The sequence below is a fragment of the Notamacropus eugenii genome, chromosome 5 (assembly GCF_028372415.1).
Source record: "Notamacropus eugenii isolate mMacEug1 chromosome 5, mMacEug1.pri_v2, whole genome shotgun sequence".
Lineage (NCBI taxonomy): Eukaryota > Metazoa > Chordata > Mammalia > Diprotodontia > Macropodidae > Notamacropus > Notamacropus eugenii.
In genome coordinates this window covers 271,580,136-271,606,218 of record NC_092876.1, presented here as the reverse complement: position 1 = coordinate 271,606,218, position 26,083 = coordinate 271,580,136, and the positions used below count along the sequence as shown (strand labels likewise).

At 37.4% G+C, this 26,083-nt stretch overlaps 1 protein-coding gene across 3 annotated transcripts in view; it reads right to left on the bottom strand.

Annotated features, from left to right (window-relative positions):
• Positions 1 to 26,083, bottom strand: part of LOC140506070 (aldehyde oxidase-like) — a 92,711-nt gene that overhangs the window by 50,190 nt on the left and 16,438 nt on the right. For 2 of the 3 annotated variants that reach the window (XM_072612828.1, XM_072612830.1), the window contains exons 6-19: positions 25,841 to 25,902; positions 25,659 to 25,691; positions 22,615 to 22,704; positions 20,377 to 20,457; positions 19,614 to 19,758; positions 19,320 to 19,412; positions 15,462 to 15,613; positions 15,188 to 15,281; positions 10,581 to 10,690; positions 8,627 to 8,811; positions 6,776 to 6,938; positions 2,726 to 2,818; positions 1,915 to 2,084; positions 772 to 898 (exon numbers count right to left, since the gene is read on the bottom strand). In XM_072612828.1, the coding sequence (XP_072468929.1) occupies positions 772 to 898; positions 1,915 to 2,084; positions 2,726 to 2,818; positions 6,776 to 6,938; positions 8,627 to 8,811; positions 10,581 to 10,690; positions 15,188 to 15,281; positions 15,462 to 15,613; positions 19,320 to 19,412; positions 19,614 to 19,758; positions 20,377 to 20,457; positions 22,615 to 22,704; positions 25,659 to 25,691; positions 25,841 to 25,902 (1,598 nt within the window). The remainder of the gene's footprint in view (positions 1 to 771; positions 899 to 1,914; positions 2,085 to 2,725; positions 2,819 to 6,775; positions 6,939 to 8,626; positions 8,812 to 10,580; positions 10,691 to 15,187; positions 15,282 to 15,461; positions 15,614 to 19,319; positions 19,413 to 19,613; positions 19,759 to 20,376; positions 20,458 to 22,614; positions 22,705 to 25,658; positions 25,692 to 25,840; positions 25,903 to 26,083) is intronic. The other variant, XM_072612829.1, reaches the window with a different exon arrangement.

Below are 26,083 nucleotides of genomic sequence, written 5' to 3'. Positions count from 1 at the left end.
TTCCCCCCACTTAACTGATAGTTGTCTTCTCTACCCCAACCACTGCCTTCATTTTCAAGGACTTCAATACACATGTTGATGTCCCTTCAGACCTAACTGGCTTCCCAGTAAATATGCCAATCTCTTCAATTTCCATGACCAGCACCTTAACTTCCTCTTGACTCCTCATGGAAACAGTGATCTTAAGTCATAGCATTCATAACTAAGCCACCTCCATGATCTGGAACTACCTCTCTGTAATCATAGCCTTCTATTCTTCTATTTAGCCCTTTATCTCATTCCTCCTAACCTGATTCTTCATTCTCACTAGCATGTCCAGTCCCTTCACCAATCCCTGTTCTCCTAGTCCCTTATCCCCTCCTCTGGCCTCATTTTTTTTCCCTCCAATTTTATCCCCATAGTTTTACTTATAGTTCTACTAGATATCATATTCTATGTTTTAAAATCTTTGCCCTCTTGTGCTATTGCCATTCATTCCTTGATAAACCACAACCCAGATCTTCCAATTTTAAGATCACTCCTCTTTTTAAAAAATAAATGATATAAATGATATATTTTATATAAATCATTTATATAAATAGCTACATGGGAAAATGACTAAGCAGATTTTGGCTTATTCAAAATGTGAACACAAAATTTCATAATAAAGATGCAAGGAACCTTGGAATAGTTTGGGAATTAGTACATTTTGAAAATTTTATGGTAGATTTTTTTTAAATGTAAGTGATGTTTATGGGGAAAAGATACTTAAAAATAATAAAAGCATTATACCTCATCAGTTGCCAATATTTCCTCACTTTCAGGAAACTCCGAGAAGGAGTTTACGCCTTGAAGATCTTTACCTGTCAGGACATCAATGACTCCTGGTAGTTTAAGAGCTTCTGAAGAATCAATGGACCTAGATTAAAAAATAAATTGCAGTGTTCTCTCAGAGAAACATACGTCAAATCTGAAAGCTATTTAGAATATGGTCACTGAAAAACAAGACACAAAATGTAAGATACACCTAACAACTACTCCAATCTAATTATTTGCTTCCCTTTCTAAATGATTCATTGGCTCATGAATTTTGGGAAAAATGCCCCCTTCTATTCTTTGTCCCATCAATGTTTTTCCCACCTACTCTAAGACAACAGAATGGTGGCACCAAGATGGGTTTGCCTGGAGAGAATACAGGGGAAAAGCCTTGCTTTCATGCAAAGATTCAATTTTGCCCTTTGAATATGTGTGTGTATGTGTGTGTATATACATATGCACATGTATATGTATATGTGTATGTACATACACATGCACATGTATATGTATATGTGTATGTATATACATACACACAAGGAGTTTTAGGAACCAATCTACACTGACTAAAAGCAAGTCACAGAATCATATATTTAGAACTGAAAGAAGCTTCAGAGGTCTACAAACTAGAACAGAAATAGAACCAATATATGGAAGTTATTGAAAGGCAAATTTCAGTCCCAAACAAGGAAGAACATTCTAATAGAGCCTTCACATAGTGAAATGACCTATTTCAAAAGATAGCTCACCTCCACGGAAATTTTTCAAACAGAGATTTCAGAGGATTTTATAGAGAGGATTCCTACACTGGAATGGGTATGTGAACTAGGTAAGACTAGAACCTCTCATGTTTCTTCCAACTCTGAGATTCTTAGATTCTGTGCCTCCAACTCAAGATCCTTCATTAGGAATGATGAAATTATTTTGTGACAAATCCTGAAGTCCAGTCCCACCATGACCCTGGCTCTCACTGACAACCTGAGCAAATAATTTATCCTCTTTTTTTTTATTTTTAACTTTCTCTCTTACACTAGCAGAGCCCGTTTTTATTGGCAGCATGTTTCAGAGGTTAGATGACAAAGCAAACTATGATTGCATTCCTCAGTTCATGATGGTACTTACACAATCTTGGCATGAGCTCTTGAACTTGTTACAAAAGTCAAGAAAAGTTCCTGGTCATGCACAGGCATGTCATCACAGTAAATGGCCTCACCAGTTGCATGCTTTATACCAGATTGGTGCATGATGGGACGCCCAATTGGATCTTGAGGAAACTGTTTTGTGTCTACCTTCTGTTTAGTAAACAAAACCATTTTTATGTATCAATAGAGAAAACAACTGCATTCTTTGTCTCATTCCTACATTCTTTTCATTTTGCTTCTCTCTAACAAAGTAATCATAAAGTACTGCTGATCATAACTTTTAACTACTCTCCCTCTCTGCAAAAGGCTCAGAATACAAGTAAGAATTTTATGGTCATTGAAGTCTTATAGAAGTGTAAAGATTTCACTATATTTTAGAGATCCAAAGAAACGTGTGTTGCATGTCTGTATATCAGTCCTGTAAGTAATACTTTAAACAACTTAGTTTTGTTTTGGGGTTTCTTGTTTTAGCCACAGTACAAATTAACAAGTTTACTCTCCTTCCTTCCCCTCAACACCTATTTAGACTTGATGCTGGTAGGTTTTCCCAAGTAAGTGGGGAAGAGTAAGAGGAGAGATGTCTCCATGATATAAGAATGGAAATAAGAGATTGGCAAAACTCAGAAGCCATGCTGGCAACGTGTGTAGAGAAGCAAACTCCCTCTGTTGCTTTAAGATACACGCGTTATTTCCTGCAAATGCACCATCTCGTTTTCAACACACATTCCCCATGCAGAACATGCATGATATCTACAATCTCTGCCTTTATAGTTTGGAAAAATGCTACTAACCTGGTACCTTAAAACAGTCTCATACTGTTTGGAATGGAAATCTTCTAAAACGCTTCTATACTCAGCTGGTACAGAAGGACAGAGAGAAGGGTTCTGAAAGGAAAACAGTTTATATTTTTTAGTGTGTCAAACTGTGAGCAAAGCTCCAAATCACTTAATAGCCAACAGTTCTATTCCAAACTCAACATTCAATTGCTCATCACCATCATCGCTAGCAAATATTAATTGATTTGTCTTCTGTGTGTAGGGCAGCTCTGGGGGAAAAGAGGCACAAGACATGGTCCTTGTCCTCAAGTAATGAATGACAATCTAGCTGAAGAGGCTGAGGACAAAAACTACAAAACACTGAAGACTGCCTAGTGTGGCTTTCTCATTTTATAGATGAAAAAAATTAATATGGAAAGCTAATACAAAAACAATACAGCATATGCATAGTTTTAAATAAGTTTATATCATTACCTTCTAGCATTTCTTCCATTTCTTATTTGATCATTTTTAAATAAGAAATTATAATTTCAAGATCATATACTCAACTTTTCAAAGAGAAGGAGACATTATAAGAAGATTATTATGTTCATAAATGAAAATCTGGCAAAGTGGAAAAAGTACCAGATTTAGAAATGAAGGACTGGGACTTATATTCTACCTTTGATACTAGCTATACAATGAGAAAAAAGTCATTTAATTTCTCTGAGCCTCAATTTCCTCACCTACAAAATGGGGATAATAGCCTCAGCAGAGAGGTGGTAGAATGAAGCAATCATTATCAGGAACAGCTGATTTATAATGCTTTAACTTTGTGTCTTTATTCCAAGAGAATATTCTCTTGGGGGTGAGTTTGATAGTTATTGAGAAGTAACAGGAATTTTTTAAGACTTTCAATAACAATTTACTTTTAAAATAAAACATAGAAAAGAAAATCTACAGTACTTACCCACAAAGGTTGTTTTAAGGGTCAAATGAAATAATGCCTATAAAGGCACTTTGGGACCCGTAAGACACTTAATAAGTGTCAGCTCTTATTGTTATTATTCAGTAGCATGTAATTAAAGCAGCTCTGTGGTTATTAATGAACGCCTACTTCTTCCTGAAGCAAAAGTCCATCTTTACCTCACTATTTTTTTCTGGTGATACTATGTGGCTATGAATCATGTAATATTACATTTAATTAAATCTGTTGGTGACTCAAGGGGAAGTGGAGAGATACATGGCAAAATAAGTAGGGTGAAGCATATTACCAAAGGAGGAATGTATACCTGAAGAGGCATAAAAGACACCCTTAAAAAACTGACTGTGGGCAAGTTATCTAACCTCCCTGGGGCTTGGTTTTCTCATCTGCAAAATAAAGGAATTTGACTTGATGATCGATAGCTTTTCTTCTAGTTCTAAATCAATGACCCTAAAATGTATGACGAGAAAATGAGCAAGTTACAGAAGCAAAGCATAACACATGGCCAACCCATGTATTTCACTGGTACCCATGTAACGTCGGTGATCTAAAACAGAAACGTCGGCTGCTACAAAACTCTAGAGCATAACCTGAACCAGGTTAAAATGTAATTAGGAAATGTTTAACAGGATAAATGAAAGTACAATATTGTTTGTTGTTGTTCAGCTGTTTTCAGTCGTATCTGATTCTAAATGACTCCATTTGAGATTTTCTTGGCAAATATACAAGAGTGGTTTGCCATGTCCTTCTCCACCTCATTTTACAGATGAGGAAATGGAAGCAAACAGGGTTGAGTAACTTGCCGACCCAGAATCACATAGCCAGTAAGTGTGTGAGGCTGGATTTTAACTCAGGTCTTCCTGACTAGGCCTGGTGCACTACCCACTGTACCGCCTTGCTACACTCCCAAAAAACATAAGATAGATAACGTTATTTTGTGGTTTTCTGATTTAACATGCACCTGCAGGGATTCCTTTCTATTTGAGTTTGACACAACCAATCTAGGACATGGCTTCCAGAACACTGGGTAGACCACTATAGAGGATTTCTGGGATGATATGGGCAAGAGTTGAGCAGAATGAAAAGCTGTAGATGGGTTATGATCTGTAGTGAGCCCTTTTCATATCAATAACAGATTCATCAAAGAATAAGAACATTCTTTTTCTTAGTTTCACCACATGACAAAGGAAAAGGTTTTACTAATAAGCCAGAGACTGGGATTTATAGAAATAATTTTATTTTCCTCTTTTGATCAATATGCTTATTTTAAAACTTCTCCCTCAAAAATAGGCTACATCACTATTTAGTAAAAGTAATATTTCTCGGCTTCAGTTTTCCCACCTCTAGGGGGAAAAAAACACTTTTTTTCTGCCAATCTCAAAGAACTGGTGGCAGGAAAAGATACAGTAAAGATAAAGTCTAGAAGAAATTTGGCATTTCTTAGTCAAAGTTATCAACTTTGGGAAGTCCTCACAGTGATCACCAAAGGAAGAGTCCCTGGGGAATCATAATCATATTCACATTCATATGGAATTTTATGATTTAAACAGAGCTTCCCTCACAACCACCCTCTGAGACACATAGTCCAAGCATGACTATTCACCTCATGGGTAAAAAAGACTGAGGCTCCAAGATGTTAAATGACTTGTCCATAATAATGCAAATATTAAATATCCAAGAGAGGATTCCAGCTGAAGTCTTTTGGCTCCAGATTTAACATTCATTCATTCATTCTACTATCCTGTCCCTTCTGTAACGAACATTTTATTGTTGTTGCCATTTCAGTCATGTCTAACTCTTTGTTAACCCATTTGGGGTTTTCTTGGCAAAGATACTGGGGTGGTTTGCCATGTCCTTCTCCAGCTCATTTTACAGATGAGGAAACTGAGGTAAACAGGGTGAAGTGACTTGCCCAGGGTCACACAGCTAGTAAATATCTGAGGCTGTATTTGAACTCAGGTCTTCCTGACTGCAAATCCAACCTTCCATCCACTGTGCTACTTAGCTATCCTATCTAAAATGATAAGGATGACAAAATGGAGGTACAGAGAAATGAAACTGCTAGGAAGGGATAGAGCTATGAATACAACTCGGAGCTCCCAGTCCCACTCCAGTGACCTTTCCACTACACCACATCCCTAGCATCAATCACACAAATGTAAGGAGAAAAAGACACATCGACAAAAAAGGGAAGAACAGAGACTCTTAAACTGAAATCCATGAAACATTTACCTTTTAAAAAATATTTTGAGAACTATATTTCAAAAATTCATAATTCTACATATGTCATTTTATTCATTTGAAAACTTTATTATGAGGAGGGATCCATAGACTTGCCTGAACTGCCAAAGGGTCCATAAGCAAAAAAAGATTAAGGACTCCTGGTATATATGAAGTTGAGCAAATCAGTCACCACTGCTGATGATGGGTCCCTAGGGTTCTCTTTGTACACTAACAGCAGCACATCATTGCAGATAAGTCAGATGAGTCAATAATAAGAGATGAGAGTTATATTAAGAATAGCGTTTCACCACAAGGAAGCCATAGGAGTAAATAGTAATATAGCATTATATAATATTTTGAGGATGCAAAACTTGTCATGCCTTGTACATTACCTCACCTCATGAGGCTGGCAATACAGATACTTCAATCTCATTTTACAGATGAGCAAACCGAGACTAAGAGAGAGATTAAGAGACTTGATCATAAAAGTAGTGTCTGAGGCAGAATCCACACCCATTTCTTTCCATCTTACCATAGTGATATTTTGTTGGCAGAAAATCCATTCATATCTTAAAGAACACAGATGTTCTGCACCAGGGGTGGGGAACTTGCAGCCTCAAGGCCACATGTGGTCTTCTGGGTCCTTGGGTTCAGCCTTCTGACTGAGTCTGCTCTAAAGAACAAATCCTTTTATTAAGGGGATTTGTTCTGTGAAGCTTGGATTTAGTTGGGATGAGTAATTTTCCCATATTTGTACATGGAATAAGAAATTTTTCTGTGATAATCTTATCTAGTAAGCTACAGAGTACTTTGTTCACTATTTCTTAATAATGTCCTTCAGAAGAAGGAAACAGATGTCAACACTATAGTAAACTTACCATCATCCTCAAATTCCGCAGGACTTCTAAGTAGAATTTGAAAAGAAAGCTGACAAGGAGGGATCTCTTGTATTCCACCATTCCACCCGGAGCTGAGGCTGGGAGTAAAACTTCATCTAGAACTGACCTGCAAGCTTTGCCCAGCATCTCCTCATTCCAGGCTCTACCAGAGATAGATTTAAAAAATTAAATAGTAGAAGTCAATATACAGAAGCCATTAGCTGACAGATTTAGAGAGCCTATAGAACAAAGAATGGCTCTTGAAATAAGCTAAAGGTTTTTATGCTCATGATCACATTACGTTACAGGATAAGTCAAACGTTAATACCATTTCTCTGACTCATATAAGTGGAACCAAAACAAAATTTAAAATGTGCTGAAAAGTAGTTGTGCAGCACTGCCCCTCTTTATTCCCTCTCCTTCTATATACATACATTTATGTATATGTACATACATATATACACACATATATACATATATGTATATGTACATAAATATGTACATGTATATGTATGTATATGTGTGTACGTGTATATATGTATATATATACATACCTACCTATTCATATAGAGAAAGAGAGAGACAAAGACAGGTTGCATGTTTGTGTGCATGTACATGTGTATTTGCCAGTCTATATTTAAATTGCTTATGCTATTTCAACCTGGTAAGTAGTCACTCTCCCCGGGCAAAGAACACATATTTCATGAATTTTACTTCCTTCAAAGCTATTATTGGGAAACAGATTGATAAACACATACATGTACAAGAGCCAAATTCTTTGTATTCATTTTCAAGACAGCCCTAAAGTGTGCACATGTGCACACATATACACACAAACAAACACACACTCAAGAATGGTACAAGGGGGAAATCACTGGATTTGGAATTGGAGAAGCTTAGTTAAAATTTTGCCCATGATATTTACAAGCTGTGTAATCCTAGAAAAATTGCTTAACTTCTCTGGACTTTATTTTTTTCATCTATTAAACAAGAGAATTAGATCAAATGATCTCCAATTCCCTTTGTGCTAATATCACTATCTGAGGCTCACTTGAGGCTTTCCTAAGATAGTATCATCCATATGTAACAACGGAACCTTAACTGAATTCCACACACTTTAGTGTAGATCCCATATATGTTTTCCTGATAATCATAGAGAAATGATGACTTTGATGAAAGGAAGACTTGGCTTCAAATACTGCCCCAGCTATATGCCCTGCCCCAGGGACAAGGCTTTTAACCCCTTAGTGTCCTAGAAACTCTCTCTCCACTACAACTAAGTTGCAAGTCTGCAACATTTGCCAGAATGTAAGCTCTTGGGGGGCGAGGGGCAGGATATGTTTCATTTTGGCCTCTGTTATACACAGAACCTAGTATAGTATCTGGCATATGTTAGGTACTTAATAAATGCTTGTGAATTGATTGGTGGGAGAGTTTCCACATCAGAAGGTCCCTACACTGATGAACTCTTAGGTTTGAACTGAATAATGAGTGAATGCATGAATGAATTAGGTCAACTCTGCTACTTCACCATTAAGTGACCATGGGTTTTAACAGCAGGACCACAAAAGTGGCAGCTCTGGCAGGTCCTACCAACTTGGAAGGAATTCAAGTTTGGGCCCTCTGATGGGCCCTACTATCCTCCAGGACTAGCTTGGTGTGAAGTAGGTCCTTAGCAGGAACATGGCCCTACTAGCTCCTACAGATGGTCTAACAGGTCTGCAAGGGTTGCAATCAGTGTTGGTGGGAGAGACACCCACACCAGTAAGATGTCTGAAGCCATAAAGGATTTTATGTTACAATCAATTAGAAATGTCCCATCATTCTAAGTCTGCAGACATCATATTGTACCTTCCTGTGAGTTTCTGGCAGAGTTTCTTAGCACAGACTGTGGTGGAGCCAATGCCTCCATAGAAAATACAGATGTCTCTAACGATGTTTGTGTCTTCTTCAAAAAGGACTCTCATTCCAGAAATAACAAATGCCAGAGCATTCTGTTGACGTGGAGCTTGTCGAAAAGCTGAGACAAATTCCCACTAAGGACAAAAGTTAAGCAGAGAAAACATTAAAACTGCAGGTTATTCAGTAGCTAAGAATATGTGCATATATACATATATATGCATTCACACAAATACAATATTTGCTAAATGACTAGCCAGTAAGCTGGCTGGTAAAGTTGAATTTTTAAAAACCATGCTTCACCTTCAGAAAATCATGTAGGGTTTTTTTTAAAATCCAAAATCGGTAAAATGATAAATTGAAGGGTGTTAATTTGCCATCCCTTTGTAAAAAGGGCTCTTCACTTTACAAAAAAGCTCCACCACATATTTCCTTCAGATAGCTATCTTTCACAGAGGATATGAAATATAAATGGTATAATGAAAAGTAAACCCACAAAATTTGTATCCTAGGTCCGGTTCTGCCAAAAATGAGCTGCGTGACCCTAGCCATGTGACACACTTCTTCTCCATTCAATAACATTCTCCATTTCAATATAATAATGACTGAACAATTTTATTTCTGAACAATTTTTCAGAAACATGAATAGCAAGAAATATCAATATAACACTTTCCACCTCTTTTTCCCAGTAAAGAATACCTGAATTTCTTTTCTCTGTCTCCCCCACTGACAAACCTAGATGTCCTTGTGTCTAGAGGGAGAGGTAGGGAAGAAATATTCATTAAGGACCTACTAAGTGCCAGGCATTGCAGTAACTACTTTACAAATTATCACATTCAATTTTCATAACCCTGGATGGTAAATGCTATTGTTATCCCCATTTTATAGTTGAGGAAACTGAGGCAGACAGGTTAAGTGACTTGCCCAGGGTCTCACATTTAGTGTCTGAAGGCTGGATTTATACTCAGGTCTTTCTGTCTCCAGGCCTAGCTCTCTATCGACTGCAGTAGCTGTCCCAGATGGGTTAATATGTGCATGTCACACACCATTCCTATGAATACCTAGAACAAAACTTGTCTAGGTTCTTTACCATGGGGAGGGAAAATTGTGGAGCAAACTATTGCCATGGACAAGTCAAGTCAGCAAGCATTTGCTAAGCACCCACTATGTGCCAGGCCTGGTACTAAACAGTGTACCTACAAAGAAAGGCAAAAAAAAAAATGTCTCTGCTCTCAAGAAGCTCATCTTCTAAAGGGGGAGACAACCTGCAAACTGAGTACAGATGAGATATATACAGGACTAATTGGACCTAATCCCAAAGATCCAATTTAATCCCAAAGATCCCTAATATAAAGGACTACTAGGAAAAGCAGAATGTGGGACCTCAGCTGAGAATTAAAGGAAGCTTAGAGGCAGATGGAAGGGAATTCTGGGCCTGGAGGGCAACCAGTGAAAATGCTCAGTAGGGAAATGAAATGTCATGGAAGTCCTATGTTATTAAGAAATACATTACTTTTCAATAGAAACATTTTCTATGCCTTCTTCTAACCCCCAGAACAGGGAAAGGTATATTCTTCAAATCTTATTTAAAGGAAATAAAAGCAACATGGGGTAGAACCAAGTATAAGAAAGTCTCAGGTTAAAAAAACAGCTTTCTATTTTAAAAAGAGAAAGAAACAGAGAAGGAAGAGGAGTATGGTAACAAGTAATATTCAGTATGTAGCATGAAGATAAGGTAACTGAAATGCCTGAACTTTGCCCGAGCTGCTTGTAATAAAATATTTTCTGGAATTGAACCTTTCATTGTGAATACAGAAGGCCAGCATCTTTCCCCTCCAAATTAGGTCTGATAGATAATTAATTCGTTTGTATTAGGCTCTTTGGTAAAACTAAGAAATTCCTTACCTTCCTAGAATAGGGGATGTTCACTGAGATCAAGATTTCTTCTGGTTTGAGATCTGAACTTCGTGCCTTCATAAGAAACTGGTCATTTAAAGGAATTTGTCGCTTTCCATCTGTTGAAAAAAAAATTGCAATTTCCACAGATTCTATTCTGTCCCTCCCTCCACTAGTCTATTTTTTTCCTGGAGCAAGCCTGTGATTTTATTTGGGGTAGGGAGCTTATGGTGAGGATTCCCCTCTATCAAAGAAGATGGACACTTTCTCTGGACCTTAGAGAGTTGCCTGGGGACACTGAGAGGTAAAGCAATTTGTGCAGGGTCACACTAGCAGTACATATGAGAGGAGGACTTGCACTCAGGTCTTCCTGACTCTGAGGCAGGCTGTCTAACCCTCTCGGTCTGTTCTTCACATGATCAGATTCTGATAAATGAGGGAACTCATACAATCATGTACCAGAAGGAATATTAATAATATTTAGTATTGTTACAGTGTTAAGGTCTCAAAGCTTAAGGTATTTTACAAATATTATCTCATTTTATCCTCACAGCAATCCTGGGAGGTTGCTACTATTATTATTTCCATTTTACAGATGAGGAAAAATGAGGTAGCCAGAGGTTAAATGACTTGCTCAGAATCACAAAGGCAGTTAGAGTCTGAGGTCACATTTGAACTCAGGTCTTTCTCATTCCAAGTCTACACATTGTCATCTTACTGCCTCAAAGGAAAAGATTAGTTGGATTGGAGGAAGTCAGTTTTATTCCTAGCTATAACTAATAATTAAATAACCTCTTTTGATTTTTCTCTTCCTTGTTAATATCCAAACAAACACATATATATGTTCATTATCTAAATATATTATGGAATTCCTTTTGGTGGGTTGCAGTGGGGCTACTCAGAGGAGAGCCCAATAGCTAAGAAATTTTCTAATTCTGCTCCTGAGAATACAATGTTTTCATCATCCTCCATTCTCAGTCACTTGGAAGTTTATTAACCAACGTACTGCCAACAATACAATATGAATGTATGCTTCAATCAAGCAAGTCAACTAGTCTGTTAATGCTTATGCTTTCATCTCTTGCCCCAAGCTAATGTTTTATAACCCTCATTAATGATATTAATTTCTGTAAATTCTCTCTTTGGAGTTTGTGGAACATTCTTGGATCCAAAAATTTCTATACTTCACCTAGAAAATTCTGGGGATAAGGAGATATAAGAAAAGAACACTTAACAATTAGAAAGTTTATGGCAGGAACCCTATGCATATACAGGAGAGCTAGTTTATATTTCCAGTTGTAGAATAATGGCCTTAGGGTATGCCAAGTAGAATTTCTAATGGTTTTGGGCAGCTAGACAGCACAGTGGATAGAACACTGGTCAAGGAGTTAGGAAGACCTGAGCTCAAATCCAGCCTCAGACATTTATTAGCTGTGTGACCCTAGGCAAGTTACTTAACCTCTGTCTGCCTCAGTTTCCTCATCTGTAAAATGAGCTAAAGAAGGAAATAGCAAACCACTGCAGTGTCTTTGCCAAGAACCACTCTGAAAATGGGGGTCATGAAGAGTCAGACACAACTGAACAAAAACAAAAAAAAATGGTTTTGAGGATTGTTGTAACAAGGAATTTTTTTAATATACTACCAAATGTAGAAAAAATGAGATGTCTGTTGAGATATCACAAAATTTAATGTGAGATTTAACTTGAGTCACAGTGTGATATAGCTGCTAAGAAAAAGTTTCTGTGATCTACACAATATCCAGAGCAAGGAAGATGATAGGACCTACTTCTATCTGTTCTAGTCAGACTGGCTCTAGAGCAGAGATGTCAAATTCAAAAACTCCAGGTGCTCTGGAACCAGATTAAAAAGTATCAGGGAAATGTTTAAAATAAATGTACAATACAACATAGATAATGTTAATTTGTGGTATTCAAAATCAATACAAAGTTGATATCACTGCTTTAGAGCTCCGTGTTCAAATATGGGAACCACACATTTCAAGAGGGACATTAGGAAGAGGCACCCAAGATGGTGAAGAGACTCAAAGAGCAGTTAAGCCAGGGGTGGGGAACCTGCTGCCTTCAAGCCACATGTGGCCTTCTAGATCGTTAAGAGCAGGGGTTCCCCAGTCAGGATGTGAACCCAAGTCATCTGACTCCAAACCAACACTCTTTCAACCGATAAATAAATCAACTAAGAGATATATACTAAAAACATTTACTGTATTCCAGACACTTTCCACTGGTCTATGCTGAGATCACAGGTATTAAATCTTTGATTTCATTAATGCAACTAAATCCTGTTGAAGAGATTACCACTTGATGCAGGTTGGCATTTTTTCCTGAAATATTTAGTCTTAGAGAGTTACCTAGAGCACTGAGAGATAAAGTGTTTTGTCCAGGGTGATAAACTAGTTTTTTCATGAGTAAGATTTGAATTCAGGTCATCTGGTTGGTTCTATATCAACTTTGCCATGCTTTCCTCCATTGATATGAGAGCCAACTGAAAATACTGAAGGGGCAGCTAGGTGGTAAAATGGATAGAGTGCCAGGCCTGAAGTCAGGAAGACTCCTTTTCCTAAGTTCAAATCCAGACTCAGACTCTTACCGTGTGACCCTGGGCAAGTCATTTAACTCTGTTTACCTCAGTTTCCTCACCTGTAAATAAGCTATATAAAGAAAAAGCAAACCACTTTAGTATCTTTGTCAACAAAACCCCAAATGGAGTTATAGATGTGACTGAAAAACGATTCAACAACAATCATGTAGAAGAGAGATTCAAATTATTATATATAGATCCAGAGAGATGCAATAGAACCAATGAATGAGTCATAGGCAGATTCTGACTCAGTATAAGGAAGAACTTCCTAACAACTGCTCCCCAAATAATAGTTGTTTCAAGATGTTAAAAAAAATGGTCTGGTAAAGCGGGGGAGTAAATTCCACATTGATAGTAATGTTCAAGCAAAAGTTAGAGAACCACTTGCCATGGATCATAGATTCAGAGCGCTTTCAAGATAAACTAATTCAGTTTCCTCATTTTTCAGATAACTGAGGATAAGTAAAATGGCTAAAGGTCACAGATGAAATAAACAGTAAAGCTAGTACTTGTACCCAGGTCCTTTCCCTCCATATCCATCACTCTCCACTCTTCCAGGTGGTCTCATTTCTTGACCCTTTGAAGGGAATAGTAGGTAGCAATTCTTGCCAAAGAATTTGGAAGTTCTGCAAGTTGTAGACCCTACCTTGACTTATAGGAAATGCATCTCCTCTTCTGATCAGAAGTTAGTTTCATACTATCAGATAGAGACAGTAAAAATTCTTGAGTCAACAAATTCTTCCTATCTCATTGTAATGGAACCACTTTCATTATGATGGGCTCAGGAAATTCAACCAGGTGGAGACAACTAGATATTCCTATACTATTATTGGTGGTTAAAACATCTCAGAACACAGCGATCCCCTATTAGAACAACTGCCCATTTGAAGCACTACATGGTTCTTTGCACAGGTTCTATGGCAGCTATTTGAAATCACGTATGGCAACTGCTGAAACAGCTTCTATAACACCAGTTTATTGCCCTGTTTAGATCTTTGTCTTTTGCCTCCATCAGGGTTTCTTGACTGAACCATGCCTAGCTCCTTGATATTCATTGCCTTAATATAGCTGAACTTTGCATTTCTAGACTCTTCCTAATGCACCATGACTGCTTTTCAAGTCTCCCTTGAAGGAACACTATTAGAGTGATGAAATAATATTCAGGAAAACAACCAGCTTTCGTCACAGGCTTGAGTTCACTGAGAAAGGAAAATCGTGTGAATTATAAAAGGCACTGTTTGTATTAATGGGCATCCTTACTTCCCCAGCATCTACTACAGTGCCAGGCATATAGTAAACATTTAGTAAATATGTATTTATTTAATGATTGGCTGCCCAAGATCCTGAACCCTCTCTAGAGATAAGGATAGATAGGGACTTGATCAGTGATTTCGCTCATTTAGGAAAATTCCTGAATGCAGAAACTTTCTACCAAAGCAGGTCAGCACCTTCTCTGTCTAGAGTATGGAAAAGTAAAGTGCATTTCTCACTGTCATATAACCGGTATGAGTCAGAGTCCTGGCTCTGAGAACAGTTCCTGGTCATACAGTTAGTGTGTATCACAGGCCTAATTTTGAGGCCAACTCTCTATTCACTATACCTAAAAGGAAAAAGAAGCTGGACCAGTTTAGGAACTGAAATACAGACACACCCATCCAGGGGCTATGAGACAGAGATCATTTCAATTATTTCTGATCAAAGGTCCTTAATCTGGAGTCCATGAATGGATTTTCTTTTGTTTTATAAAATAGTTTCTTAACTGTATTTCAATATAAGTGCTTTTCTCCATAATCCTATATGTTTTATTTTATGCATTTAAAACATTAAAAGGATCAGTAGTCCTCTTCAGACTGCTAAAGTGGTCCTTGAAACAAAAACGTTTATTTTTTTCTGATGATTTAGCTACAGTCCTACTTGAAAGCAGAAGATGAAACCAGGCCAGTCTTTTCCCATTCTATCCATTTGATTTATCATGGCTCCCTCTCTGACACTTTCTATGCCTTTTCTTATAACTTACCTTTTGAAGCCAGATTAAGGGTACAGTTACCCACAGCCAGAAGGGGATTCAAATCTGATGTTGAATGTCTACTGATGATGCTGCCTCCTAAAGACTTTGTAAAGAAGACAAAAGTTGGCATCTTAATTTCATTATTATCACACTTAAAAACATAAGTGCAAAAAAATTAATCAAGGTTTGGGAACCTATAATATCTCTTCTGATCAAATTGAACATGTGTCACATAGTGCTAATAGCAATCATATTATGAGGTTTAGCATGGAAAAACACCTACTGCCACATTCCTGATCTGTGATCCTGCCAGAGTCCTCAGATGCTTTAAGAGAGCCTGGTAAGTTTGAGTCTTCTCTGCTGGAAGCTCCAAGACCACATCAGTCAAGATATCTTTCAATTGGGCTAGGCTACAACCAGCACCTATTGTCAGCCCTGAAACCAAATCATTTAAAATCAGTAAGATATAAGCAATGTTAATTACCTAACCTTGTTACAGAATCATACTACAGTTTTAAGCTTTGGATCTGAAAAAATTATAATGGTGCTTTATTGTTATACAACAGATGAGGCATTTCAATGAAAATGAAAAGGAAGAATAAACACTTTGTAGGCTGGCAAACTTATCTAACACTACCTATAAGATGACTGATCTAGTTGATATTGCTTAGCTATAGTTGAGATTCCCTTAATCATAAACTGATTATTCAATAATAAAGAAGAACTTAGTCTCAGATTTGTCATTTGCTAAAGAGAAGAAGATAGCAAGGAGAAAAGTGACTACATTGTTCATAGCCTTTGATATAGTAATTATACTACTGGGCCTGTGCCCCAAGGAAAATGAAGTCAGAAAGAATGCTTCCAACAGTTAGAAGCACTTTTTTGTTATAGCAAAAAAAAATAAATAAAACAAAACTGGACATAAAATGAGTATCCAGTGATTGGAGTAGAGTTTCAAAAAATATGTTATATGAAGGCAAGTGAAATATGTTGCTCTAAAGAAAATAATAAATACGTGAAATTCAGAGAACCATGGGAAAACTAGCATGAACTGATGCACAGTAAAATAAGCTCAACCAGGAGAACTATATGCACAATGTAAAATGAAAACACCACTAAAAGGCAGCCAAACTCCAATTACCTGTAATGACCAATATTGGTTTTAGAAAAGAGTTGATGAGACACTCTTCCCTCATGATGGTAAAGATGTAGGGGTTATTAGTACAGTAGGTGGTAAATACTCTCAAAGATGGTGTTTGCATCAAACTATTTGGATTAACTGCTTTTCTTTGTTACAAAGGGTGATGGAGGGGCAGAGCCAAGATGGCGGAGTAGAAGCAGAGATCTGCTATAGCTCTCCCCCAAAATCCCTCAAAAACATGTAAAAAATGACTCTAAACAAATTCTAGAGCAGCAGAAGCCACAAAAGAAGCAAATTTCCAGCCTAAGACTATCTGAAAGGTTGACAAGAAGGGCCTGTCCCACCAGACTGGGAGCAGAGAGGAATTCAGCATGGACCATGGACAGATCTGGAGCAGGCCTCAGGGGATTGAATCACTAGGGCTGCTTCAGTTTCCAAACTTCTCAACCCACCAATGCAAAAGATATCTTTGAAGGTCAGTGGGAAGGATCTTTCACCTGGCTGAGAGAAAAACATGGTCTGTCCCCAGCCCAAGCCCCAGGGCAACTGAAGCCACTGCTGAAGCAGAGGTCACTCTGCAGAGGAGTGCCCTCCATTTAGCAAAGAGCTCAAAACTCAAATAACTGGTTGGGAAAATGAGCAAATGGGGAAAAACAAACAGACTATAGATTCTTACTTTCCTGGTGAAGACTTATTTTCTTATACCATTGATGATGGGGAAGATCAAAACATACAACCAGAAGAAGACAACAAAGCCAAAGCTCCTGCATCCAAAGCCTCTAATAGGAATTGGTCTCAGGCCATGGAACAGTGCCAAAAAGGATTTTGAAAATCAAGTAAGAGAAGTAGAGGAAAAATTTGGAAGAGAAATGAGAGTGATGCAAGGAAATCATGAAAAACGAGTCAACAGCTTGCTAAAGGAAACTCCAAAAAATGCTGAAGAAAATAACACCTTTAAAATTAGACTAACCCAAATGACAAAAGAGGTCCAAAAAGTCAATGAGGAGAAGAAGGTCTTAAAAAGCACAATGGGCCAAATGGAAAGAGAGGTCAAAAAGCTCACTGAAGAAAATAATTCCATAAAAATTAGAATGGAGCAAATGGAAGCTAATGACTGTATGAGAAATCAAGAAATTATAAAACAAAACCGAAAGAATGAGAAAAAACAGAAGACAATATGAATTATCTCATTGGAACAGTAACTGACCTGGGAAATGGATCCAGAAATGATCATTTAATTAATTTAAATTATTGGACTACTGAAAAGCCATGATCAAAAAAGAGCCTAGACATCACCTGTCAAGAAATTATCAAGGAAAACTGCCCTGAATTACAGAACCAGAGGGTAAAATAGAAATGGAAAGGAGATTCTGAAAGAGATCACAAAAAGAAAACTCCTAAGAATGTTGTAGCCAAATTCCAGAGTTCCCAGGTCAAGGAGAATATATTATAAGCAGCCAGAAAGAAACAGTTCAATTATTGTGTAAACACAATCAGGATAACACAAGATCTAGCAGCTTCTACACTAAGGGACCTGAGGGTTTGGAATATGATATTCCAGAGGTCAAAGGAGATAGGATTAACACTAAGAATCACCTACCCAGCAAAACTGAGTAAAATCCTTCAGGGGAAAACAAACAGAACTTCAATGAAATAGAGGGCTTCCAAGCATTCTTGTTGAAAAGACCAGAGCTGAATAGAAAATTTGACTTTCAAACACAAGAATCAAGAGAAGCATGAAAAAGTAAACAGGAAAGAAAAACCATAAGGGATTTATTAAAGTTGAACTGCTTACATTCCTACTTGGAAAAACAATATTTGTAACTCCTGAGACCTTTCTCAGTATTAGGATAGCTGGAGAGAACATATATACATACATACATACACACACATATGTGTTTATGTATATTGTATGTATACAGGGGGCACAGGGTGAGCTGAATATGAAGGGATGATATCTAAAAAAGAAAATTAAATGTTGAGAGGAATGTACTAAGAGAAAGAGAAAGGGAGAGATAGAATGTAGTAAATCATCTCACATAAAAGAGGCAAGAAAGAGCTTTTACAATGGAGGGGAAGAGGGGGAAGGTGAGAAGGAATAAGTGAGAGGGAAGGTGAGAGGAAAAGGAATAAAATAAATCCTTTCATTGGATTTGGCTTCAGGAGAGAATAACATAATCAAATGAGTACGGAAGTTCTTCTTACCCTACAGGAAAGCAGGAGGGAAAGGGATAAGAGAGGGGGGATAATAGAAGGGATGGCAGATTGGGGAAAGGGGTAATCAGAAGCAAATACTTTGGTAGAGGGACAGGTCAAAGGAGAGATTAGAATAAATGGAGGACAATACAGGATAGAGGGAAATATAATTAGTCTTTTATAATATGACTGTTATGCAAGTGTTTTGCATGGCTATACATGTATAACCTATATCAAAACTGCTTGCCTTCTCAATAAGGCTTGGTGGGGAGGGGGGAAGGGAGACAATGTGGAACTCAAAGTTTTAAAAATGAATGTTTAAAATGTTTTTACAAACAACTAGGAAATAAAATATATGGACAATGGGGTAGAGAAATCTATCTTGCCCTACAGGAAAATAGAAGGGAAAGGGATAGAGAGGGGGAAGGGGTGATAGAAGGGAGGGAAGATTAGAGGGAAGGGTAATCAAAATACATGCTGTCCTGGGGTAAGGGTAGGGGGAAGATGGGGAGAAATTTTGAAATTTAAAACTTTGTGGAACTAAATGTTGAAAACTGAAAATAAATTTTAAAAAACAAAGGTTGTTTTGATGGGGGTATATTGATATATTGAGAAATGACATATAAATAATAAAAAAGAAATATAGTTGGGTTGTTGTTTTTTTAAGAAGAGGCAATACTCCAATACAAAATTTTCTCTTTGTGCATAATAATAACTGGGAAGAGTTGTTACTTTTACTTCCCCATTAGGCAGAGTAAATCATGTGGTCAAAGCAGCCAATAAGCAGAAAATCTAAGAACTCACCATTGTCTAAATAATTTACAGCATTTAGTTCTGCAATTCTATCAGGAGAGATGATAACTGGATGAAGAATCCCTTTGAACTTCATATCAGGTCCTAAAGGCATCAAAAAATGAGAAAAAGACTTTAAGGAACCAAAATAGTTGCCCTTTTAATCTTGAAATCATGATAAAAACTGATGAATGACCAAAACATCAGGAGTTTCATTGCTTCCTTTGAAAGCATTCAGTGTGTGAAGGGTTGTTCAAATCCTTTTGATCATGTTCACATGCAACAAGCTCCCTGATTTCTACATACCCACAGTGGTGTTTCCCATGACAATCGGTGCATCTGGGTACTTGGCTTTCACTTCCAGAAGTTCTCTTAGTGTTACAGGAGAAATCCAGGTTATTCGTTCCCCATAGAAAACCCTTGTTCTTTTAGGCTGTTTCTCAGCCATGATCTGGTAGAAAAACAACAAAACTTTAAGATTATCTTGTGATTGACATGTCTTGCCTACATTTTTGCTCTATTCTTGAATTGTTTACCACCTTTGAAGGAATAACGAAAATGACTTGCAATCATTGCAACAGTCTGACTCAGGAATATGAAAATAAAATTTTAACAAAAAGTATTGATCAAAAGCAAAGCAATATTTTGTTCTGTCTCAAGGGAGTATTCTCTGCCTAATAGCAGAATTTTCAATATACTTCTTGAAAAATAAAAAGTTTCCCATATTATGACACATGTATATATATGCATATACATATATATATGTTAATCATTTCTAAAAAATCATTCTACTTAGGAGATAAAAGTGAGAATGGTGGATACATGGATACATTAGAATTGTGGTTGCTACATTAGGTGACATAATCTCATGACATTTTCCAGTGACAATGGTCCATGAATTGTCTAATCTTTCCCCCTACTCTCCTTTCTTCCCATTGCACACTGAAGCAAAGTGTTGACTAGATATTATTCACCTCCAAGAAGGAACCTGGAAAATTACCCATTGCTTCAACACCTTGATACTTTATCATGAATTCTTACAGCATGGGTACAATTGTACTTGGCTTACCATTAGTTCAGGGGGGAATATAAATTCTTGGGTTGGATCCAATGGCAAAAACTCCTCTTCTTGAAAGAGTTTTTCACATGTCTTGAAAGAGAAAATCCCAGTGGTTACTTTTAGTACTCTAGTTGGCTGTGAATAAAGAGTTATAAAATAGACCCCAGAACTCAGAACTGATGCCAAGGCTCTTCTCCTTCTGGGCTACCTTTTCTTCATCTCTAGATGCGAGTGTCTAGGGATAGCTAGAAGCACCAGTGACAAAACAAATAGCAAGGGCCGACTGATGAAAAATTATTCCGCATTTTGTAACCTTTTTTCTCCCTTTTTACTTTGTATATTTTTCCCCTTTCTTTCTTTCTTTTGTTCTTTCTTTCCTTTCCTTCCTTCCTTCCTCCTTTCTTTCTTCCTTCCTTTCTTTCCTTGTTTCTTCCTGTCTCCCTTCTTTATTTCTTTCTTTCCCTCTTTCTTTGCTGTCTTTTCCAAAACCTTAAACCCAGTACACTCTGAAGTCCATAGATTAGACAATTATTGCCCTAACTCCACTTAATGGCTGTTTTCTGGATGCTCCTGGCTTCAGAGTGATTATCAATAGTAACTGTCCCTCTTTCCTTCCCAGCTTGATTTACTTATATTTTTTTTCTTTTGCTCATTAAAGGGGCCATTCCTGATTCCTTAAAGAGGCCAATTCAGTGCATGGACATTACTTCACTCTAAGTGACTCCCTGAATAGGTCTTAGTCACAAAAGGCCAAGGTCTCCCATTCCATCCTGGGCTGTCTCTAGTCATCCTGATGAATATCTGGGCACTGGATCCAGATGGCTCAGGAGGAGAAAGTGAGGCTGGTGACTTTGCACAACCCTCCCTCACTCAGAACAAAGTCAAGTGCAAGTCATGTCACCATTTCTCTGATGTCATGGTCTTCTTCAAAAATGAAGGATGAACACAACAACAACTTCTCCCTTAATCTTCCTAATTTTGCTTTGCTATATAGTAATTTGCACATAGTAATTTGCACAAATATTTGCTGGATTGAATTAAATTACTTCCAGGTCCTCTTCTCTCTTTTTATTTTCACTTTTCTAGCCACCTGTCTACTATCCTCTTCCCCATTCCATCTCTTCTGCATGGGGAATGAAATGATAACAACTGTAAAAAGAAAATGGAAAGCTAAATAGGAAAAAGAAAAGCTAGTTATGGAACCTTGTAAGAGTCACTTCACTCTCCTGTCTCCTTTTTATACAAACTCTGAGGGCAAAAGTATGGCTTCTTTGTACTAAACATGATGCTGAGTTTATGTAATATGCTTCAAAGAATTATAATGAATGTTAATAGCAAGATTCATCATTTGGTTTCTTGGGTGAAATTGATGTCCAGGGTTGAGCCAGAAGTCCTGGGCTTACTCCTTCCAAAGTTGAGAAACCTATAGGAGTAAAAATGTCTTTTTTTGGACATCCTTTTAAAGGATCATTAGCCAACAGTGACATCAAAAAGATCTTTCCTTTTAAATCAACTTTCCCTTTTAATTATAGCAGTCATGGGGTACTTGAAAGAAGCCTGTATAAAATAAAGGAAGTGATTATGGTTCTTGAAAGAAAGTTAATAAATTGATTTGACCACCTTTTTCCACTGAAAGAGGTTAGGAAGCGAAGCAGAAAAGAAAAATCTCCCACCCTTTTATTCATGAAGCAGTTTGTAGATAATGCCATAAAATGAACTTGATGGCTAATATAATGAATATAATGTCTTGGAACGAACAATTAAATACAGCATCAAAGGGATACTTTTACAGAACTTTGATCCTATGGCAAACTATGGAAGAGGCAAAGGTTGTCTTCTTCACTTACTGTCTTCTGTTCAGTGACCTTGCTTCAAATGAGGTACCACTGGCCAGGCACCACACCAAGCTTCACAATCTGTCCTCTTCCTTCCTATCAAAACTATCAGATCTCTTCTAAATAAGGGCTAATAGTTTTAGTAGGAAGGAGGAAGAAAGAATGTGAGACAGCAACAGTCAATATAGACATCACATTTCCCTGACCAGGTGGATTTGTATTTCAACAAGAGACAGTCCTTCAGCCAAAAGCAATGCTCCTCTAAGATGGAGGGAAAGATATCATTGAGTTAGAGAACCCTCCTGGGTGCCTCAAATTGCATCATATGAAAAACCATCCCTTCTGCCTACAGGTAAGACAAACTAGCTGCAGTCCTAGGTGGACCTTCACAATAAACTGTTACTTAACTCACCCTGTTTCCTTGCTCAGAATCTAGCAATTCACTTTCATCTCGATCCAAGCAGCAGATGCCATTTTCCTTACTCTGACAACAATTAGTAGCCTAGAGAAAACAAGAATAGATTTACTGCTAATTGCTAGAAGCCTTAAAGGAAAAGAATTATGGTAGCAATTAATAATTAGAGGCTTCCCTATCATATTTATAAAGTGTAGTACATAAGAGTGGGAGACTATACAGTGTAGAGGATGGTGGCCCTGCTTCTGACACAGATGAGCTCTTTGATCATGGGTGAGCCATTTAACTTTTCAGTGCTCCAGGTTGACTGGTCAAGACTTAGCTGTTGAACCAGTGACAGGAATTCTAGAACACATATTCAGACCAACCTTTTTCACTCCAACGCTCCCCTGCCAAATATCTGAGTTTCTGATTCTTATTGAGAAGGAGAGAGCTATATCTTATTCCCTATTTGTTTCATCTGTATTAAGCCTAAAGACTATGCATACTGCTTGACATTCAAATGCTAGGTTTTTAATTATTCAGAATTGAAATAATCACTTAATATTAGTGAAAAGATCTGATGGATAGAGAATTGGACTAGTAATCACCAAGGCCTGGGTTCAAATTCCATCTCTGACAAATAGTCTGTGTATGAACCATAACTTTTCAGTGCTCTCTCTATAGTGAAAGTTCCTCAACAGGAGCTCTCTGCCAGGTCTATTATTGATCCTGTTCTCAGAAAGATAAATATTTAGAAGTTAATTGCACATGTGGTTTTTCTATTGGGGCCAAAGTACTGTTTGGGTTTTTTTGTTTTTGTTTTGCCATTCAGTACGTAGTTAGCTCCCGACATAGGTGTTATATAAAAGTAGCAAAGTCCTTAGTTTTAAAATTACCAGTGGTTACACTTTCAGGATGAAGGATGTATACGAAATGTTATATATTAAATGGAATATTTTGAAATAAGATTAAAGTCCTCAAGGAGCACAGTTCATTTCTTGTTCTAAACCAATAGTCTCTGACCTGGATTTGGAAAAGATTTCTCTCAACCTTTGTCCAACCACCTGCTACAAATCCAGCCTTTGTTACATGTTTACCCTATCTTACATTGCCATTAAATCTCTCCTCTTTACATAGGCTATCTTCTTCCTCATTTTCTCTTCTTGTAACCACTAGCCACCTGAAAAGGTTTGTCTCAAAAGCCGCTTGCTTAAAGAAACCTTTCCTGATTCCCCTAGTTGTAAGTTCCTTATCCCACTCCCTTCGAGGACTGTGAATCTTTTTTAGTATAAATCTTGTACTTAAAAATATGTGAAGTTATCGTATCCCCCAAGTAGTCAATTAACAAACATTTATTAAGTACCCTACTATGAGAGAAGGCACCATGATAGGTATATGTGGTACGAATTTTAAAAATGAAACCATCCTTGACATCAAAGAACTGACACTGTCTTGAGATTTGAAAGAGCCATTTTGAAGGATCATGGGCAATAGGGGAGAAGAACGAACAACATGTAAATAAATAAGTGCATGCAAAATATATGCAATACTTACACTCATAAGCATTTATGAGTATAAAATTACATAAAGTTGAATGTATATGTACAGCCTATAGGAGACTGTACACCATCTTAGGGAGGGGAAAGGAGAGGGATGGGAAGAAAAATTAGAACTCAAAATCCTACGGAAGTGAATGTTGAATTCTATAGAAGGTGAACGTTGAAAACTAAAAATTAATTAATCAATTAATTAAAAATACATAAAGTTAATAAAAGGTAATGGGGACAGGGAATCGGAGAGGGAAATGAGGAAAGGCTTCATGTAGAAGGTGGCAGGTAAGCTGAAATTTGAAGGAAACAAGGAACTATATGATGTGGAGGTTAAACAGGGAGTGTATTAAAAGTAGACAGCTTGTATGTAGGAATGAAAATAGGAGAGAGAGGAAGTTTGGCTAAACTGTAGAGTATGTGAGGAGAAGTAATGTATAAGGTCAGACAGGTAGGTTGGAAGCAGGTTATAAAAGGTTTTAAATGTGAAACAGGGAAGATTGCATTAGATAAAAAAAACCCAAACAGGAAGCCATTGGGATTTATGGAGCAGAAGTGTGACAAGATCAGACTTGTACACTGGTGAGCTGGTGAATATTTAAGAACCAGCTCTCTGGGAGGAGAAATGCCCACGCAGCATTCTTTTAAGTTTAATCTGCATTCTTAACATTTTCCTCTTCATTTTCTTAAGTATAACGAATCAACAAAGCAATAAACCATTTCCTGACTTCTGAGGTGCAAAATGCTCACATTGAAAACTTAAGTCATGCCTTCTTGGGCCAATACAAACTGGTTCCAGGACACCTCTAGACCTGTACTTTAGGAATATCAATTTGGCAGCAGTTCAGAGGTTGGATTGGAAAGACTTGAGAACATAGAACTATCAAAAGACTGTTGCAATAGTTCAAGCAAGGGAGGATGAAAGCATAGCTTGGTGGTCTTGAGAGTGGAAAGATGGGGATAGAACAAGAGATGTGAAGATGGAAAGACCAGATTTGGCATCTGATGAGAAACTGTTTGGGTACGGAGGAAAGGGAGGGGTTGAGAATGGCTCAGACGTTTTGAACCTGAGTGCCTGGAATGGAGATATCCTTGGGGGAAAAAGATAAACAGTAGAATGTAAGCTCCTTTGTTATTTGTCTCCCTAGTTTTGGACACATTGTGGGCATGTAATAGTTACTTGTTGGCTGACTGATAAAACATTCCTGTTCAAGAGCTTTGAATCAAAATAGGGGAGCTAGGCAAGGAGAAAACAATAATACTGTGGCCATGTCAATAGCATTAAATACTTCCACTACAGTCAGTTATAGCCATAGTATCAAAATAATGATGATGATAATTTTAACAACTTATATTGCCATAGCACTTTAAGTTTCACAAATTAATAAACATATACATGCATACATATGTAATGTGACTTTCACACCCTCCATTTGTGAGGTGGACAGTGCAAATATAATTATCCCAATTTTATACATAAGATAATTAAGGCTCAGAGAGGTTGTAACTTACCCACAGCAATATAGGTAGGTCTCTAGTGTTCCCCTGGATAATAATAACGGATGTGTTATTATTATGCAATAATAACAGATGTAACCATATCTCCAAATCCTTCTCCCTGCTATCTCTACCCTGACTCTTGCATTTTAATTCACTGGGGAAAATTAAACAAAATGATGTTTCTTCTTTCTTACTTTACAGAAAGTCTTGCAAGCATCTACTATGGGCCGGTATCCAGTGCAACGGCACAAATTACCTGCATGAGAAAAACAATACACCAGTGTTAACCGTGCACATGAACCTGAGTTTCAGTCCTCCCATGTATTGCCTAGTTTTTAGCTATAATGGGAAGTGTGTACATCTAAATCAGGGCACTGATGAAAACTTTGGGCCAAGCTCTCTCCTCTCTGTCAGGTATCTGGAATGCCTCATGGAGA